The 19475-nt window shown below is 39.4% G+C and overlaps 1 protein-coding gene across 4 annotated transcripts in view; it reads left to right on the top strand.

The window, feature by feature from the left end:
- The first annotated feature begins 2946 nt into the window (after positions 1–2946).
- Positions 2947–19475, top strand: part of LOC115154188 (cell adhesion molecule 1) — a 499358-nt gene continuing 482829 nt past the window's right edge. For 2 of the 4 annotated variants that reach the window (XM_029700153.1, XM_029700151.1), the window contains exon 1: positions 2947–3079. In XM_029700153.1, coding sequence (XP_029556013.1) covers positions 3007–3079 — 73 coding nt within the window. In that variant the 5' untranslated portion in view covers positions 2947–3006. The remainder of the gene's footprint in view (positions 3080–19475) is intronic. The other 2 variants (XM_029700154.1, XM_029700152.1) reach the window with 1 other exon arrangement.

Here is a 19475-nt window from a genome sequence, read left to right as displayed (position 1 = left end):
AGAATTTCCCTGTATTTAGCGCCATCCATCATTCTTTCAATTCTGACCAGTTTCCCAATCACTACTGATGAAAAACATCCCTACAGCATGATGCTGCCACCACCATGCTTCACTGTGGGGATGGTGTTCTCGGGGTGATGAGAGGTGTTGGGTTTGCGCCAGACATAGCGTTTTCCTTGATCGCCAAAAAGCTCCATTTTTGTCTCATCTGACCAGAGTACATTCTTCCATATGTTCAGGTAGTCTCCCACATGCCTTTTGGTGAACACCAAACGTGTTTGCTTATTTTTTGCTTTAAGCAATGGATTTTTTCTGGCCACTCTTCCATAAAGCCCAGCTCTTGTGGAGTGTGCAGCTTAAAGTGGTCTTATGGACAGATACTCCAATCTCCGCTGTGGAGCTTTGCAGCTCATTCAGGGTTATCTTTGGTCTCTTTGTTGCCTATCTGATTAATGCCCTTCTTGCCTGGTCCATGAGTTTTGGTGGGCCGTATTCTTTCCATTTTTTAATAATGGATTTAATGGTGCTCCATGGGATGTTCAAAGTTTCTGATATTTTTTTATAACCCAAACCTGATCTGTACTTCTCCAGAACTTTGTCCCTGACTTGTTTGGAGAGCTCCTTGGTCTTCATGGTGTCGCTTGCTTGGTGGTGCCCCTTGCTTAGTGGTGTTGCAGACTCTGGGGCCTTTCGGAACTAGTTTGTGTATATATACTGAGATCATGTGACACTTAGATTGCACACAGGTGGACTTTATTTAACTAATTATGTGACTTCTGAAGGCAATTGGTTGCACCAGATCTTTTTTAGGGGCTTCATAGCAAAGGGGGTGAATACATATGCACGCACCACTTTTCCGTTTTGAATTATTTTGAATTTTTTGAAACAAGTTATTTTTTTCACTTCACCAATTTGGACTATTTTGTGTATGTCCATTACATGAAATCCCCCCCAAAACTATTTAAATTACAGGTTGTAATACAACAAAATAGAAAAAATGCCAAGGGGGTGAATACTTTTTCAAGGCACTGTATAACAACATTTTCACAACCTGGATTTTGGATTCGTCTGTAGGTAGAACTTGTGTGGTTATTAACCAGGCACCACACCCTAATATAGTATTATTTTTTCCCCCTTAACCATATCACAATCAACTTTTACCAGTTCAATGTGGACACAAATATAATAATTTTATGTAAAATAAACATTTGACAACATATCAACAATTCCCTATGTTTAAGTCTGGAGAAATATCTAAGGATAACCACACAAAATGTGGTGTATGTAGATGCTTCTGAGGGTGAGAAAAAGGATTTGGCGTGTGGGAAGAGTCTGGCTTGTACATTGAATTTAGACTTCCAAAGACCTATTTAGACCCAATCACCATCTCTTCAAAGTCAGTTACTACAGTTACTACATATAGTCCAGTTTGTAATATGCTATATGAAATGGGATTTTAAATGGTGTGTGATTCAATGTACTGAGTGAAATTATGGATGTATGTCCATTTAGGTGGTTACAATTCATGAAATGTTGATGCCGGTAATATGATAAACTAACAAAAATAAACATTTCATTAACTTTTTGACATTTTCAAATACTGATATTAATGGACCAAAATATCAAACAATCTCTAAATTGATAAGCAGATGCAAAAATGTAATTTTAGCCTGTGGTGCCTGGCCTTAATTAGATAACATCACAGGATGAGACTGGGCCTCAACTGGCCTCCAACACACAGGCGTGACTACATCAAACACAGCAGCAATACTTTAGTTCCACTCTCAGTGTGTGTCAATCTCTGCAGGGTACAGCTCGAATCAGAAAGGTATTATGCCATTTATCTGGTCCTGATTCACTGTGAAGATCATTCCTGAACTTTCTTCGACTCAACCTTAAAATCCAATACCGATTTAGTCCTTAGAAAATAGGAATTTAGTCAAACTTTTGTAAATCACAAGGAATGTTAAGACCCGGCAGGTAAATTGCAATCTGATATTGAGGGAGAACAGAGAGGTCTGATAATTGTTTGGTATGACATGACATAGAAGAATCCTTACGATTTGAGATTGATGATTGCATTTGGGATTGCTTGTGTTTTACTATGAATTGGTATATTTTCAAGACAGTTAATATGTCATTGTGGCCTTCCCACTGGGACAATTCTAATCAGTACATGTAATTTATGCTAAAGCCTTAAGATCGTCTTTCTTCCTGCAAGAGATTCTGATAATAAAAAAAGAGATGTAACTTGGTACCACCACTAGAGGCACCACTCTGTAGGCTACTTCTGTCAGAGAGCAGTCATTCTAATAAGCCCGCCTTATATCAATGTAGTGTGGACATATAGGCTACAGCGCTATCTTGCTGTACTGTGTTAAATAAATAAAATATAACGGTGAAAATGATGTTCAACAAGATTCTCTGTATTGGAAATGCAGTATGAACTGTATGATTGTTTTTGTATTTTAGTTGCATGATGCCCAAAGTGGATGTAGCCTATTTACTTATCGGTGTTACTAGAATGTGTGTGCAGGCCATTTTTCTACGCAAATGAACATGCCATTGATGCAAACCATATTGTCATGTACAGCATCTTTGATAGCACATAAGGACTATATGGATGGAAAAGCTGCCAACTATATGATACTTCCCAGTTCATGTGACGAGTCATCTATGAGTAATCTAAGCACTGTTTGTCACAACAAATAATTAGGGAAGTTTTGGAAAATCACTGGATGTTTCGCCTTGAACCCTTCACACAAAAATGATTCCATGTTCTGGAATGGTTGAAAATAAAATAATACATTTTCCCTCAGTTGTTCATTATTCTATAAGAACCCACCGTAACACAAGTATAACCTTTCTCAGTTGTTTAACCATCTTTTAAAAAATCCATTTGAATTGTTCCCTCCCCGCCATGCATATCATTAAAGTGATTCGCGTTGTCGCTAGGTGAAGTAGCTAGCTACTACTCGCGCAGCCAGATTGAAGCAGGTGTACAACATGGCGATCACAGGCAACGGATCTCTCGCTACTCTTCTCTTTTTGTTCATGATTCCAGCAGCTCTTCACAAAGGTAGGATTTCGGACGATTAACTTAACAAACCTACGTCTTTTTTAATGATTTTATATGGACATGGAGGAGGGGGCAGAAATGAGCCTGCATTCAGAGCAAGCTTCTTTCTGGATGTGCCCGTATAATTTTGAATGATAGTTTCTTAGTTAATCATTGAGTGTAGCCTAACTGTTCTGCAAGTTGGAATACGATATTCCATGTGCCTAAAGAAGACTCACATATTTGTTACATTCTTTGAATATTTAAATGTCCCTCATATAGCCGTTACAGATGTTTCTGTCTTCCATACTAACCCCTCAACACAAATCACTTTGGCTAGTTTTCCTTTAGTCTTGAGCCCTGTGCCACTGTAATACTCACAAAGCTGCAGCTGGCAGTTTAAATGAGCGAAATTAGATATGAAAATAGTTGTTTTTCCAAAGTATAAAGACCATAAATTCAACTTCAGTGAACAAGTTTAACGTGGTTAGTTATAATTAACCAGTCAGATGTTCTGAACACTTGTGTTGCGAATGTCCAGATTCTGTAGAACGCCGTAGCCTACAATGAACGCTGAATATTTGTAGCGGGAGCTATTCTGAGCGCGTTACCATGCTGAAGTTTAGGCTAATTTACATTGCATCACTTTACCGGAAAAATGCTCAGCTTTATTACATGTATTTAGAAATATGATTTAGTTTGCTCAAACTATGAACCGTAGGCCTAGTGGCGTGATTTTATAGTCACTTTGTGTGTCGCATGTGTGACCTGGCGGACTGTTGATACAGCTAAGTATCTACAGTTAGGTATCTATGTAGGTAGGTAGGGTACTTTGAAGCTATTCCTTACATTTGAATGCCCAGGGAACGGTGTCAGTGGTGTACAGTACACCGATGGAGACATAAATTGTTAGTGGTGCTGTTTTGATTTAGCTTGCTTCCTAAACACCTTTTAAAAGTCAAATCAGTAGCTTACTTAAAATATAACATGAGTGTGTGCTGTTATAGACTAGTCAACTGGATAGGCTATTACACATTGTCAGCTGATTCAGTATTGCAAATACTGTATCATGCCACGAGCTGTAGCAAGAGATGCGTTGGGAATACATTTCATGATGAACCGAAAATATGGCAATTCAATTCAGATGTGGCTAGCTAAACTCTATTGAATCTCTGCAATTTTGTGTCATATGTACTGTAATTCATGTTTGTTAAAAATTCAATGTGAGCAAAGTTATTTATTGAATTATCATAGCCTAGTCTTGTGGAAACGAATCAATGTTTCTCCTAAAAATCTGCGGTTTTACTCTGCCAAATGCAAAACACTTGTTTTTCGATGCACCCATCACTTTTCTACAACATGTTGATTTACAATGTTGGGCAAACTCTATCCATTATGCAAAATGATATGCTAGGCTACTCAGTCAATAGGGAGTTTAGTTTACTGTATTCATCAACAGGTTCACCCTAATTAAAGATACCAAGTACCAACACCTACTGTATAGTCTATGATATAGCCGTCCACAAGATGTGCACGCAGCTTAGGTAGCCTATATCTAGACAAAGCACTCACACTGCTAGGCTGAATATTTCATAGACATTAAAACCAGTAGATGGTGATAGTGCTGACTTCATCCACGTATTCCTATGGAAAACTCCCAATGGCGCATGAAGCCGGAAGTATTTGAATTTGAAGCATGCCATCAAAGATTTGCTCAAGTGGCGCAGTGGTCTAAGGTACTGCTTCTCAGTGCAAGATGGGCCACTACAGTCCCTGGTTCGAATCCAGGCTGTAGCACATCCGGCAGTGATTGGGAGTCCCTTAGGGCGGCGCACAATTGGCCCAGTGTCGTCTGGGGTAGGCCGTCATTGTAAATAAGAATTTGTTCTTAACTGACTTGCCTATTTAAACAAGAAAGACCACAGCCTATCGTTTCCAATAGGGAAAAATGTGCCATAGTGGGCTGAACATGCAAGGATGGGGGCAGAGAGCATGAGCTAGTGAGATCCTATTGGCGCGTTCTAGTATCATGCATATTTCCGTTAGGGAACACCTACTCTGAAGTGTGCTTGTGCATTAACAAATTTTGCCTTTGCACTCCTTCTAAACAATGCCATTTTTTTACAACTTTTGCAAAGGGTAAAGTCTACAAAACTTACACTCTATTTATAATAGATTCTAGTTTTGGGAACAGAAAACTGTATTGAGGTCAAATTTTTCATCAATGAGAAATCCATCTTCTCCCACTGCCCGACAGTGGGCTTCCTCTCATAACCATATTTGATTTGATTAGAAACGCCAAGTGTATTCTTCACATTTATACAGTTGAAGTCGGAAGTTTACATACACTTAGGTTGGAGTCAGTAAAACTTGTTTTACAACCACTCCACAGATTTCTTGTTAACAAACTGTAGTTTTAGGATGACACAAGTCACTTGTGCATGACACAAGTAATGTTTCCAACAATTGTTTACAGACAGATTATTTCACTTATAATTCACTGTATCACAATTCCAGTAGGTCAGAAGTTTACATACACTAAGTTGACTGTGCCTTTAAACAGCTTGGAAAATTCCAGAAAATAATGTCATGGATTTAGAAGCTTCTGATTGACTCAAATGATGTAAATTAGCCTATTGGAGGTGTACCTGTGGATGTATTACAAGGCTTACCTTCAAGCAATGCCCGACAGGCGGGGGCGAAGGACACTGTCTACCAGTGTGTACTAGCTGAAGCTAGCTACCGTTGTCGCCCCTGCCTCTTATTCTGTGGGGTTTATCGGCGGTTGGCATCCAACGTTATGGTGCATTACCGCCACCTACAGCCCAAGCTTCCCACCTACAGTTGAATTCGGAAGTTTACATACACTTAGGTTGGAGTCATTAAAACTACTTTTTCAACCACTCCAAAAATGTCTTGTTAACAAACTATAGTTTTGGCAAGTCGGTTATGACATCTACTTTGTGCATGAAACAAGTAATGTTTCCAACAATTCTTCAGACAGATTATTTAAAGCTTGGTCGCAAATGGACAATGACCCCAAGCATACTTCCAAAGTTGTGGCAAAATGGCTTAAGGACAACAAAGTCAAGGTATTGGAGTGGCCATCACAAAGCCCTGACCTCAATCCTATAGAAAATGTGTGGGCAGAACTGAAAAAGTGTGTGCGGGCAATGAGGCCTACAAACCTTACTCAGTTACACCAGCTCTGTCAGGAGGAATGGCCAAAATTCACCCACCTTATTGTGGAAGGCTACCTCCAACATTTGACCCAAGTTAAACAATTTAAAGGCAATGCTACCAAATACTAATTGAGTGTATGTAAACTTCTGACCAACTGGGAATGTGATGAAAGAAATAAAAGCTGAAATAAATCTTTCTCTCTACCATTATTCTGACATTTCACATTCTTAAAATAAAGTGGTGATCCTAAAACAGATTTTTTTACTAGGATTAAATGTATTTGGCTGAGGTATATATGTTAACTTCCTACTTCAACTGTACGTGTGTGTTCATGAGAGTCAACTATTCATAGTTTTTAATCGTTTGTAGCTCAAACCATTCGGACTCCACAGATGTTTTTGTAAAAAGACTCGGCCCGGGCCCCTTCGGGATCTGCCCTTGTCTCACAAACTACCCCTTTTTTCTCCCCAATTTTGTGGTATCTAATTGGTAGTAGTTAGTCTTGTCTCATCGCTGCAACTCCCGTACAGACTCGGGAGAGGTGAAGGTCGAGAGCCATGCATCCTCCGAAACCCAACCAAGCCGCACTGCTTCTTGACACAATGCGCATCCAACCCGGAAGCCAGCCGCACCAATGTGTCGGAGGAAACACTGTACACCTGGCGACCTGGTCAGCGTGCACTGCGCCCGGCCCGACACAGGAGTCGCTTGTGCGCGATGAGACAAGGATATCCCTGCTGGCCAAACCCTACCCAACCCGGATGTCGCTGGGCCAATTGTGCGCCGCCCCATGGGCCTCCCGGTCGCGGCCGGTTGCGACAGAGCCTGGGCTCGAACCCAGAATCTCTGGTGTCACAGCTAGCACTGCGTTGCAGTGCCTTAGACCACTGCGCCACCCGGGAGGCCCTATACCGATTAATCGCCCTTTAAAGAAAATATATATATATATATATATATTATTTTTTTTTTAAATATATATTTGTAATAATGACAATTACAACAATATTGAATGAACAATTAACACTTATTTTAACTCAATTTAATACATCAATAAAATCAATTTAGTCTCCGATAAATAATGAAACATGTTCAATTTGGTTTAAATAATGCAAAAACAATGTGTTAGAGAAGAAAGTAAAAGTGCAATATGTGCCATGTAAAGAAGCTAACTTTTGCTCAGAACATGAAAACATGTGAAAGCTGGTGGTTCCTTTAAACATGAGTCTTCAATATTCCCAGGTAAGAAGTTTTAGGTTGTAGTTATTATAGGAACTATTTCTCCCTATACCATTTGTATTTCATATACCTTTGACTATTGGATGTTCTAATAGGTACTTTAGTATTGCCAGCCTAGTCTTGGGAGTTGATAGGCTTGAAGCACAGCGAAGAGCTGCTGGCAAATGCAGGATAGTACTGTTTGAATGAATGCTTTCGAGCCTGCTGCTGCCTACTTCCGCTCAGTCAGACTGCTCTATCAAATCATAGACTTAATTATAATATAATAACACACAGAAATACGAGCCTTAGGTCATTAATATGGTCAAATACGGAAACTATCATTTAGAAAACCAAAACATTTATTCTTTCAGTGAAATACGGAACCATTCCGTATTTTATCTAACGGGTGGCATCCATAAGTCTAAATATTGCTGTTACATTGCACAACCTTCAACGTTATGTCATAATTACGTAAAATTCTGGCAAATTAGTTCGCAACGAGCCAGGCGGCCCAACCTGCTGCATATACCCTGACTCTCCGTGCAATGAACGCAAGAGAAGTGACACAATTTCCCTAGTTAATATTGCCAGCTAACATGAATTTCTTTTAACTAAATATGCAGGTTTAAAAACAGATACTTCTGTGTCTTGATTTTAAGAAAGGCATTGATGTTATGGTTAGGTACATTCGTGCAATGATTGTGCTTTTTTTGCAAATGCGCTTTTGTTAAATCATCCCCCGTTTGGCGAAGTTGGCTGTCTTTTTGTTAGGAAGAAATTAGAGGTCGACCAATTAATCGGAATGGCCGATTTAATTAGAGCCGGTTTCATAACAATCGGTATTTCTGGCCACCGATTTGCCGATATCTATTTAAAAAAAAAAAAACGGCCTAGGAACGGGGGTTAACTGCCTTGTTCAAGGGGGATTCGGGGATTTGTTTTTGCAACCTTCTGGTTACTAGTCCAACGCTCTAACCACCTGCCTTACATTGCACTCCACGAGTGTAGGCTGACTACCTGTTACGCGAGGGCAGCAAGAAGCCAAGATAAGTTGCTAGCTAGCATTAACCTCTCTAGGGTAGGGGGCAGTATTTGCACGGCCGGATAAAAAAGTACCCGATTTAATCTGGTTATTACTACTGCCCAGAAACTAGAATATGCATATAATTATTGGATTTGGATAGAACACACCCTAAAGTTTCTAAAACTGTTTGAATGGTGTCTGTGAGTAGAACAGAACTCATTTGGCAGGCAAAAACCTGAGAAGATTCCTTACAGAAAGTGGCCTGTCTGACCATTTCTTGGGCTTCTACACTCTCTTTATTGAAAACTGAGGATCTCTGCTGTAACGTGACACTTCCTACGGCTCCCATAGGCTCTCAGAAGGCGGCAAACCGGTGAATGATGTCTTTGCAGGCCCTGGCTGAAAAACACTAGCGCATTTGGATAATGGTCGATCAGAGAACAATGAGACTGAGGCGCATGCACGAGGCGACACCATGTTTTTATTTTTTCGTCTTTGAACTAAAACAGGGTTTCCCGGTCGGAATATTATCGCTTTTTTACGAGAAAAATCGCATAAAAATGTATTTTAAACAGTGGTTGACATGCTTCGAAGTACGGTAATGGAATATTTAGATTTCTTTTGTCACGAAACGCGTCGGGCGCGTCACCCTTCGTCACCCTTCGGATAGTGTCTTGAACGCACGAACAAAACAGAGGATATTTGAACATAACTATGGATTATTTTGAACCAAACCAACATTTGTTATTGAAGTAGAAGTCCTGGGAGTGCATTCTGACGAAGAACATTAAAGGTAATCACATTTTTCTAATACTAAATCGGAGTTTGGTGAGGGCCAAACTTGGTGGATGTCTAAATAGCTAGCCCGTGATGGCTGGGCTATCTACTCAGAATATTGCAAAATGTGCTTTTGCCGAAAAGCTATTTTAAAATCGTACATAGCGATTGCATAAAGGAGTTTTGTATCTATAATTCTTAAAATAATTGTTTTTTGTGAACGTTTATCGTGAGTAATTTAGTAAATTCACCGCAAGTTTGCGGTGGGTATGCTAGTTCTGAACATCACATGCTAATGTAAAAAGCTGGTTTTTGATATAAATATGAACTTGATTGAACAAAACATGCATGTATTGTATAACATAATGTCCTAGGATTGTCATCTGATGAAGATCATCAAAGGTTAGTGCTGCATTTAGCTGTGGTTTGGGTTTATGTGACATTATATGCTAGCTTGAAAAATGGGTGTCTGATTATTTCTGGCTGGGTACTCTGCTGACATAATCTAATGTTTTGCTTTCGTTGTAAAGCCTTTTTGAAATCGGACAGTGTGGTTAGATTAACGAGAGTCTTGTCTTTAAAATGCTGTAAAATAGTCATATGTTTGAGAAATTGAAGTAATAGCATTTCTAAGGTATTTGAATAACGCGCCACGGGATTCCACTGGCTGTTGAGTAGGTGGGACGATTTCGTCCCACATACCCTAGAGAGGTTAAAGTTATCTTATAAAAAACGATCAATCTTAACATAATCACTAGTTAACTACACATGGTTGATGATATTACTAGTTTATCTAGCGTGTCCTGCGTTGCAAATAATCGATGCGGTGCCTGTTAATTTCTCATCGAATCACAGCCTACTTCGACAAACGGTGACGATTTAACAAGCGCATTTGCGAAAAAAGCACTGTCGTTACACCAATGTACCACTGTTGTTGCACCTAACCATAAACATCAATGCCTTTCTTTAAAATCAATACACAAGTATATATTTTTAAACCTGCATATTTAGTTAATATTGCCTGATAACATGAAATTGTGTCACTGCTCTTGCGTTCATTGCCTGGCTCGTTGCGAACTAATTTGCCAGAATTTGATGTAATTATGACATACCATTGAAGTTTGTGCAATGTAAGGAATATTTAGACTTAGGGGTGCCAGCCGTTAGATAAAATATGGAAGAGTTCCGTATTTCACAGAAAAAATAAACGTTTTGTTTTCGAGATGATAGTTTCCGGATTCGACCATATTAATGACCTAAGGCTCGTGTTTCTGTGTGTTATTATGTTATAATTAAGTCTATGATTTGATAGAGCAGTCTGACTGAGCGATGGTAGGCACCAGCAGGCTCGTAAGCATTCATTCAAAATAGCACTTTCGTGCGTTTTGCCAGAAGCCCTTCTCAATGCATTGCGCTGTTTATGACTTCAAGCCTATCAACTCCCAAGATTAGGCTGGTGTAACCGATATGAAATTGCTAGCTGGTTAGCCAGGTGCGCGCTAATAGCGTTTCAAACGTCACTCGCTTAGAGACTTGGAGTAGTTGTTCTCCTTGCTCTGCATGGATAACGCTGCTTCGAGGGTGGGTGTTTTCGATGTGTTCCTGGTTCAAGCCCAGGTAGGGGCGAGGAGAGGGACGGAAGCTATAGTGTTACACTGGCAATACTAAAGTGCCTATAAGAACATCCAATAGTCTAAGGTATATGAAATACAAATGGTATAGAGAGAAATAGTCCTATAATAACTACAACCTAAAACTTCTTACCTGGGAATATTGAAGACTCATGTTAAAAGGAAACACCAGCTTTCATATGTTCTCATGTTCTGAGCAAGGAACTTAAACGTTAGCTTTCTTACATGGCACATATTGCACTTTTACTTTCTTCTCCAACACTTTGTTTTTGCATTATTTAAACCAAATTGAACATGTTTCATTATTTATTTGAGGCTAAATTGATTTTAATAATGTATTATATTAAGTTAAAATAATTGTTGATTCAGTATTGCTGTAATTGTCATTATTACAAATAAATGAATAAAAAAAATCGGCCGATTTAATAGGTAGCGACTTTTTTTGGGGGTCCTCCAATAATCGGTAGCGGCGTTGAAAAATCATAATCGGTCGACCTCTACTAATAAGCTTGTTATATATAGCAAGCTGTCATTAAACCAGACTAGAAGAGCCGTAGAATTATATAAGTGGACAATTATTTTGCATGCATTCATCCATATAATGCTGGGTTCAACAATGAATAAAAACATGTATGGAAGCATAAATAATATGCATGCATACCCCTGAACAAACAAATACTGCTTCATCATTGTAAGGGAAATATATATTTTTAAATACAATACAGGTATCTATCAACTGGGCTTATTGGGCTTGAGTGATCTGCATTCTCTTGTCTGACATTAGCATAACACTCGTTACTTTTCAGTGAATTTGCCTCTGACGAGACCCTCCAGGCAGCCTCACTGTCTCCTACAGAATTGGATCCCTTGTGATCATTGTATTCAGTTCCTGTCCATTTGTTTCCTACCTATTGCTGCAGTGTCTTGTCTGATGATAGCTTCTCGGCTGTTTTGTCTGCACAAATGCCAGATGCTACAGGATTATGCAGTCTAAGGGCTCTATTCAATCCGCATCGCAGAAGTTCAGCTTTACAGTATGATTGAAATTTAAAGGGAATGTTCCTGCTTTTGCAGAGACTGCAATCACGGTAAACGCTACATATGTCAATCTGAAATTACCTTTTACATTTCTGTTGAGGAATCGGTAATGCTTCAGCTTTACAGATTGAATAGAACCCCAATTTTCTCTGTCAGAGCTGGGTGATGCAAGGGAAGTCTTGTGTGAAAATGCACACTAGGCCCTCCCTTGTGGTAAATCGTTTGAAGTAGGTACTGTCCCTAAATAGCATTGTGTACAGTTAGAGAATAAAATATATATATATATATATATATATATATATATTTCACACACACACACACACACACACACACACACACACACACACACACACACACACATCTACTCTAGCGTGAATACTTTTTATTAGCAATCTATCAACAGGGGCAGCAGTAGGCACAGCCTTGGCCTAACCTATGTTTTACCCTGAAAATAAAGATGAAAGGAAATGTTTGAACCACGTTGCTTTTCTTAGACAGTTTGCTGCTGCTTTGAAGTGTGTAGTATTGGTTGGGCTCCACTTGGCTGTCAGACTAAAACCTTCCAGACTGAAAATGAAATGGGTGAGGGAGCAACTAATCCGCATAATAATATTTTTGAGGATTATGGCTGGAGACTAGCAAACTGCCTTCCTATTGATTGGTCACTTGGCCCTGCAGAAATGACAGAGCGAGACAAGATCCCTCTTAATTCTTACTTAGTTTAGACACTTAGACAGATTTCCTGCCTTATTCCTGATGCCTTCTGTCCTACAATATTGATTAATAATGATAACAGCAGCAGCCACAACAATAACAACATAAGTGTTATAACAATGATGGCTCTGGGCATACTGAACTAAATGCTCATGGAAGGGAGCTGTTAACTTTTGAAATTGTTTTCAAAAAGCAGTGTTGATGGCATTCATACATAATTAATTGAGAATTAAATTGTACTGCATTATGAAACTTCAGTTCACCATTTAGTGCTAGGTTTTGAAGTAATTTACTTTTGTTTTGTTTAAAAAAAAAAATCTCAGCTCTTTAAAATGAAAGCCTTGGATGATGGTTTGGTTTGTAATGACTAGTAATAAACTATTTAAGACTGGAGCCAGCAAACATTGATTCAGCAACTGATACAGATAAAAGTAGAAATCATCAATAGGCTAGTGGATAGAATAGTGTTTACACAAAGGTTGAAGTTGATACATTATCACAAGCGGGGATTTGCTAATAGACAGAGAATCCAATGTCCATGTGACCGTGTCCCCTCTTAGGTGCTATTACCTCGACTCCTCACTCATCTGAAAGGACAAGACAGGTTCAAGCAATATGGCGGATACTAACATGCTGCATAGATGGAGTTGCTCTCAAATGGCCACTTAACGCTGCGCTCATATTGCTCTGATATCCACTTGACTACTGATGTTAAGCTCAATGTAGGCATAGCTTATTTTTACTCAATCTATTATGTAAGATATTTTTCTTCATTTTTATGCAGCCTTTGTGAAATACATGACACTGTCATCAATCATAGGCCTTAGGTGGTTGATTTATGACGGTGCTACCCACATTCCTTCCTACATTTTCTCTCATGGGAAGTCTGGATAGTCTTTCTCTTTGTTTTATTGGCACCATGTGCTATACAATATAGTGCCTCATTCAACTTTGAAATTCTTGCCAGTGGTTGAAAAATTCATATAGATCAATGCCATTTGACAAAAGCTCTTATTCAAACCAATCATGTACATGATTACCCGAGTTGAAAGGAGTAATGCGTTTTTTTTGGGTATGACACAAAACAGGCTTTTATGTCTTAACTGAAATTCTGTCATAACCTCCCTTACTTAAATTTCTAACAACAAAAGACCCTCACTACAAAAATGTATGCCGACTGGCATCAGAATATTTTTTTGTAGTTCATTCAAAACTGCTCTTTGTTCAAATTTAAAGGAGGAAAACAGAGATTTATTCAACACAGGCATTTAAGCTGAAGTGGTCTGATTTGAGTGCTGAATTTATCAAAGTTGTCTGTCCAAGGTTTTCCAACATTTTGATATTATAGTTTTGTGTTTTTATATTTTCATTGAAATTCCGTTTAGTTTCAGTTAATTTTCAGATCCACTTTGCTAGTTTTTATTTAGTTAATTTTTTGACAAACGTTTATTTTGTTTTATTTTAACAGTGGCAGACTAGGAGCCTTTTATGTGTTGTATAGTCTTTGGGGATGACACCTTTTTGCCAGCGTGGGGCAGTAATGCATGAGGTGATGTGTCAGGTCATAGGTTTCGTTTAAAGGTAGACTCAGGGAAATGACATGGATGCACAAAGTAAGTAGTAGTAGTAGGTCAATTTCCGCAACAACCAGGAGTGTTGAAGCACGAGGCTAAACCTCTCTGCTGTTTTGGTTCCCGCAGCTACCACGTTGTAGCAGCGTGAAGCGCACCTGTGCACATGCACAGAAATTCCGTGTGACTGTGTGAGAGCAGAGTTTTACATCGTACTCATCTCGATGGGCACGAGCGGATCGATTTTTGTCAAGTTGGTGAGCATCGTTGGTAATCTCCTTTAAAAGTGATGCTTTTACAAAAATCATGTAAATAAAGATCAGTCGACCGCAAGTTTCTGCAGTTGCTCTTCAGCAACTTCATCCTGCAGCTATCACCTACATTGTGGGAGGCTCTATTGTCAAATAGTCATTAGTTGTTGTTTTTTTACCCATGCGAATGTGACCAAAGACATAACTGAAACAAACCAATTTGCCACGATTTATGTGTACAGTAAAGATACACTGAGTATACCAAACGTTAGGAACACCTTCCTAATATTGAGTTGCACCCTCCCTTTTGCCCCCAGAACAGCCTCAATTCGTCGGGGCATGGACTCTACAAGGTGTCGAAAGCGTTCCACAAGGATGCTGGCCCATGTTGACTCCAATGCTTTCCACAGTTGTCAAGTTGGCTGGATGTCCTTTGGGTGGTGGACCATTCTTGATACACGGGAAACTGTTGAGCGTGGGAAAACACAGCAGCGTTGTAGTTCTTGACACAAACAAGTGCGCCTGGCACCTACTACCATACCCCGTTCAAAGTAGAGGTTGACCGATTTATGATTTTTCAACGCTGATACCGTTTATTGGAGGACCAAAAAAAGCCGATACCGATTAATCGGCCTAACGTTTAAGTTCCTTGCTCAGAACATGAGAACATATGAAAGCTGGTGGTTCCTTTTAACATGAGTCTTCAAAATTCCCAGGTAAGAAGTTTTAGGTTGTAGTTATTATAGGACTATTTCTCTCTATGCCATTTGTATTTCATATACCTTTGGATGTTCTTATAGGCACTTTAGTATTGCCAGTGTAACAGTATTGCCTCCGTCCCTCTCCTCGCCACTACCTGGGCTCGAACCAGGAACACATCGAAAACAGCCACCCTCGAAGCATCGTTACCCATCGCTCCACAAAAAGCCAAGTCTCAGAGCGAGTGACGTCACCGATTGAAACGCTATTAGCGCGCACCCCGCTAACTAGCTAGCCATTTCACATCGATTACACCAGCCTAATCTTGGGAGTTGATAGGCTTGAAGTCATAAACAGCTCAATGCTTGAAGAATTGCGAAGAGCTGCTGGCAAACGCACAAAAGTGCTGTTTGAATGAATGCTTACGAGCCTGCTGCTGCCTACCATCACACAGTCAGACTGCTATATCAAATCATAGACTTAATTATAACATAATAACACACAGAAATACGAGCCTTTGGTCATTAATATGGTAGAATCTGGAAACTATCATTTCGAAAACAAAACTTTTATTCTTTCAGTGAAATACGGAACCGTTCCGTATTTTATCTAATGGGTGGCATCCCTAAGTCTAAATATTGCTGTTACATTGTACAACCTTCAATGTTATGTCATAATTATGTACAATTCTGGCAAATTAATTTCGGTCTTTGTTAGGAATAAATGGAGTTCACACAGTTCGCAACGAGCCAGGCGGCCCAAACTGCTGTGTATATACCCTGACTGCTTGCACGGAATGCAAGAGAAGTGACACAATTTCCCTAATTATAAGAAATTCATGTTAGCAGGCAATATTAACTAAATATGCAGGTTTAAAAATATATACTTGTGTATTGATTTTAAAGAAAGGCATTGATGTTTATGGTTAGGTGCAACAACAGTGCTAAATCATCACCGTTTGGCGAGTAGGCTGTGATTTGATGAGAAATTAACAGGCACCGCATCGATTATATGCGATGCAGGGCACGCTAGATAAACTAGTAATATCATCAACCATCGTTAACTAGTGATTATGTTAAGATTGATTGTTTTTTATAAGTTTAATGCTAGCTAGCAACTTACCTTGGCTTCTTGCTGCCCTCGCGTAACAGGTAGTCAGCCTGCCATGCAGGCTCCTCGTGGATTGCAATGTAAGGCAGGTGGTTAGAGCGTTGGACTAACAAGGTAAAAATCTGTCGTTCTGCCCCTGAACAAGGCAGTTAACTCACTGTTCCTAGGCCGTCATTGAAAATAAGAATGTGTTCTTAACCTCTCTGGGACATGTGGGACGCTAGCTGCCAACAGCCAGTGAAATAGCAGGGCGGCAAATTCAAAACAACAATCCCATAATTCAAATTTCTCAAACATACAACTATTATATCCCATTTTAAAGATAATCTTCTCGTTAATCCAACCACATTGTCCGATTTCAAAAAGGCTTTACGGCGAAAGCATAACATTAGATTATGTTAGGACAGCGCCTAAACAAGAAAAACCACACAGCCATTTTCCAAGCAAGGAGAGGTGTCACAACCAGAAATACAGCTAAAATTAATCACTAACCTTTTGATCTTCATCAGATGACACTCCCAGGACTCAATGTTACACAATACATGTAGGTTTTGCTCGATAAAGTTCATATTTATATCCATAAACCCCATTTTACATTGGCGCGTGATGTTCAGAAATGTTTTGCCTCCCAAAACTTCCGGTGAATGAGAACATCAATTTACAGAAATACTCATTATAAACATTGATAAAATTTACAACAGTTATTGAAAGAATTATAGATACACTTCTCCTAATGCAACTGCTGTGTCAGATTTCAAAATAGCTTTACGGCGAAAGCACATTGTTCAATATTCTGAGTACAGAGCTCAGCCATCAAAGCAAGCTATACATTTACCCGCCAAGTTCTGGAGTCAACTAAACTCAGAAATAGTATTATAAATCTTCACTTACCTTTTCTGATCTTTGTCGGAATGCACTCCCAGGACTCCCACTTCCACAAGAAATGTTTGTTTTGTTCGATAAACTCCATATTTATATCCAAATAACTCCGTTTTGTTCAGATCACTAATTCAAAGGCATAACGCGCGAGCTCAAAACCCGAGACGAAAAGTCAAATAGTTCCATTACCGTTCGTAGAAACATGTCAAACGATGTTTACAATCAATCCTTAGGGTCTTTTTAACATAAATCTTCGATAATATTCCAACCGGACAATAGCGTATTCATTACAGAGGAAAAAGAAGGAGCGGTGCGCCTGTGTGAGCGCGCAGTAAACAACTCACGGGTCCCAGGCTTGAGACAGCTCTTATTCTCTGCCCAGTAACAGTAGAAGCATGAAACAATGTCCTAAGGACTGTTGACATCTAGTGGAAGCCTTAGGAAGTGCAAAATGACCCCACAGACACTGTAGTTTGGAAAGGCAATCGGTTGAAAAAACTACAAACCACTTCCTGGTTGGATTTTTTCTCAGGTTTTTGCCTGCCATATGAGTTCTGTTATACTCACAGACATCATTCAAACAGTTTTAGAAACTTCAGAGTGTTTTCTATCGAAATGTACTAATAATATGCATATCCTACCTTCTGGGCCCGCGGAGCAGGCAGTTTAATTTGGGCATGTCATTCATCTGAATTTCCGAATACTGCCCCCTGTCACTAAAAAGTTAACTGACTTGCCGAGTTAAATAAAGGCGGAGGGGGAAAAAAACCGGCCAAATCGGTGTCCAAAAATACCGATTTTCGATTGTTATAAAAATTTGAAATCGGCCCTAATTAATCGTCCAGTCCGATTAATTGGTCGACCTCTAGTTCAAAGGCACTTAAATCTTTTGTCTTGGTCATTTACCCTCTGAATGGCACACATACACAATCCATGTCTAAATTGTTTCAAGGCTTAAAAATCCTTCTTTAACCTGTCTCCTCCCCTTCATCTACACTGATTTTGAAGTGGATTTAACAAGTTACATCAATAAGGGATCATGGCTTTCAACTAGATTCACATGGTCAGTCTGTCATGGAAAGAGCAGGTGTCCTTAATTTTTTGTACTCTCAGTGTATACAAATACATGTGATATTTGAGGCTCTATCTCACGAAGTGATTGTACAATGTACACAGATAATATTAAGATTTCAGTTTGTTTCGACCATTATAAAGACAACCATTTTTTATCAAGGATGGCATCACTGCCATGTTAGAACACAGCCTTGCTGTTGGAAAACCACATTCATATCTGACTTTCAGCTGTCGCAGATGCACCTCCCCCGACATCACTCATCCACTTTCGTCTACAGTCGTTTGCTTTAGCCTTACCACTCAAATGTGCCCAATATCTGCGGTGCTGCTCGTGGCAACGTCATCTCACTGAGTCTACCTTTTTAAATAATGAACAATAGGTAAGTAAAGAAATAAAAAAGACAGTGAAAAATAACAGTAGCGAGGCTAGAACAGTTGTAGCGAGGCAATATACAAGCACTGGTTAGTTGGGTTGATTGAGGTAGTATGTACATGTAGATATGGTTAAAGTGACTATGCATATATGATAAACAGAGAGTAGCAGTAGCGTAAAAGAGGGGTTGGCGGGTGGCGGGACACAATGCAGATAACCCAGTTAGCCAATTTGCGGGAGCACTGGTTGGTCGGCCCAATTGAGGTAGTATGTAAATGAATGTATAGTTAAAGTGACTATGCATATATGATGAACCAGTGGTTGATATGCACAATACAACCAAGAAGCATTCACTGTGAATGTTTTTGGTAAACATTAGGCGTACATTAAATCTCATTGATATCAATCAATCTTTAATATCATTAAGGGTTGCATAACATCTACCACCGTGCCATAGCTTTGCGTATATGGCTATGTTGAACATTTAGCATCAATTCTAATTATCCTACACTAAAAATGAAAGTAATTTACACATCACCTATTTACAAGTAAACATGATCTGTCATTAACAGAATGTACCTTGATGCTGGCAGGAAATTTGAACCGTCTTATTAATGAATGGTTTGAATCTATTCAGCAGGTAGTTAATGAGCGGTGGAATTGAATTCTGAGATACATACCCCCCCACTTGTCCCCCTCCTGCAATCCCATCCCTCCGCCTTCCCACCTCAGCCATCCCTACCGCCTGACTTGTGTGAAGCCATTGCAGCGGAAGAAACTGCTACCCCATACATCATATTGCCTCCTACACAAGAAATATCTCCCATTAAGTGTAGCTTATGAGGATCCATTAGCACTACTTTAAAACCCATACA

The sequence above is a fragment of the Salmo trutta genome, chromosome 19, assembly GCF_901001165.1.
Source record: "Salmo trutta chromosome 19, fSalTru1.1, whole genome shotgun sequence".
Taxonomy (NCBI): Eukaryota; Metazoa; Chordata; class Actinopteri; order Salmoniformes; family Salmonidae; genus Salmo; species Salmo trutta.
This window is presented reverse-complemented; position numbering and strand designations above follow the sequence as displayed.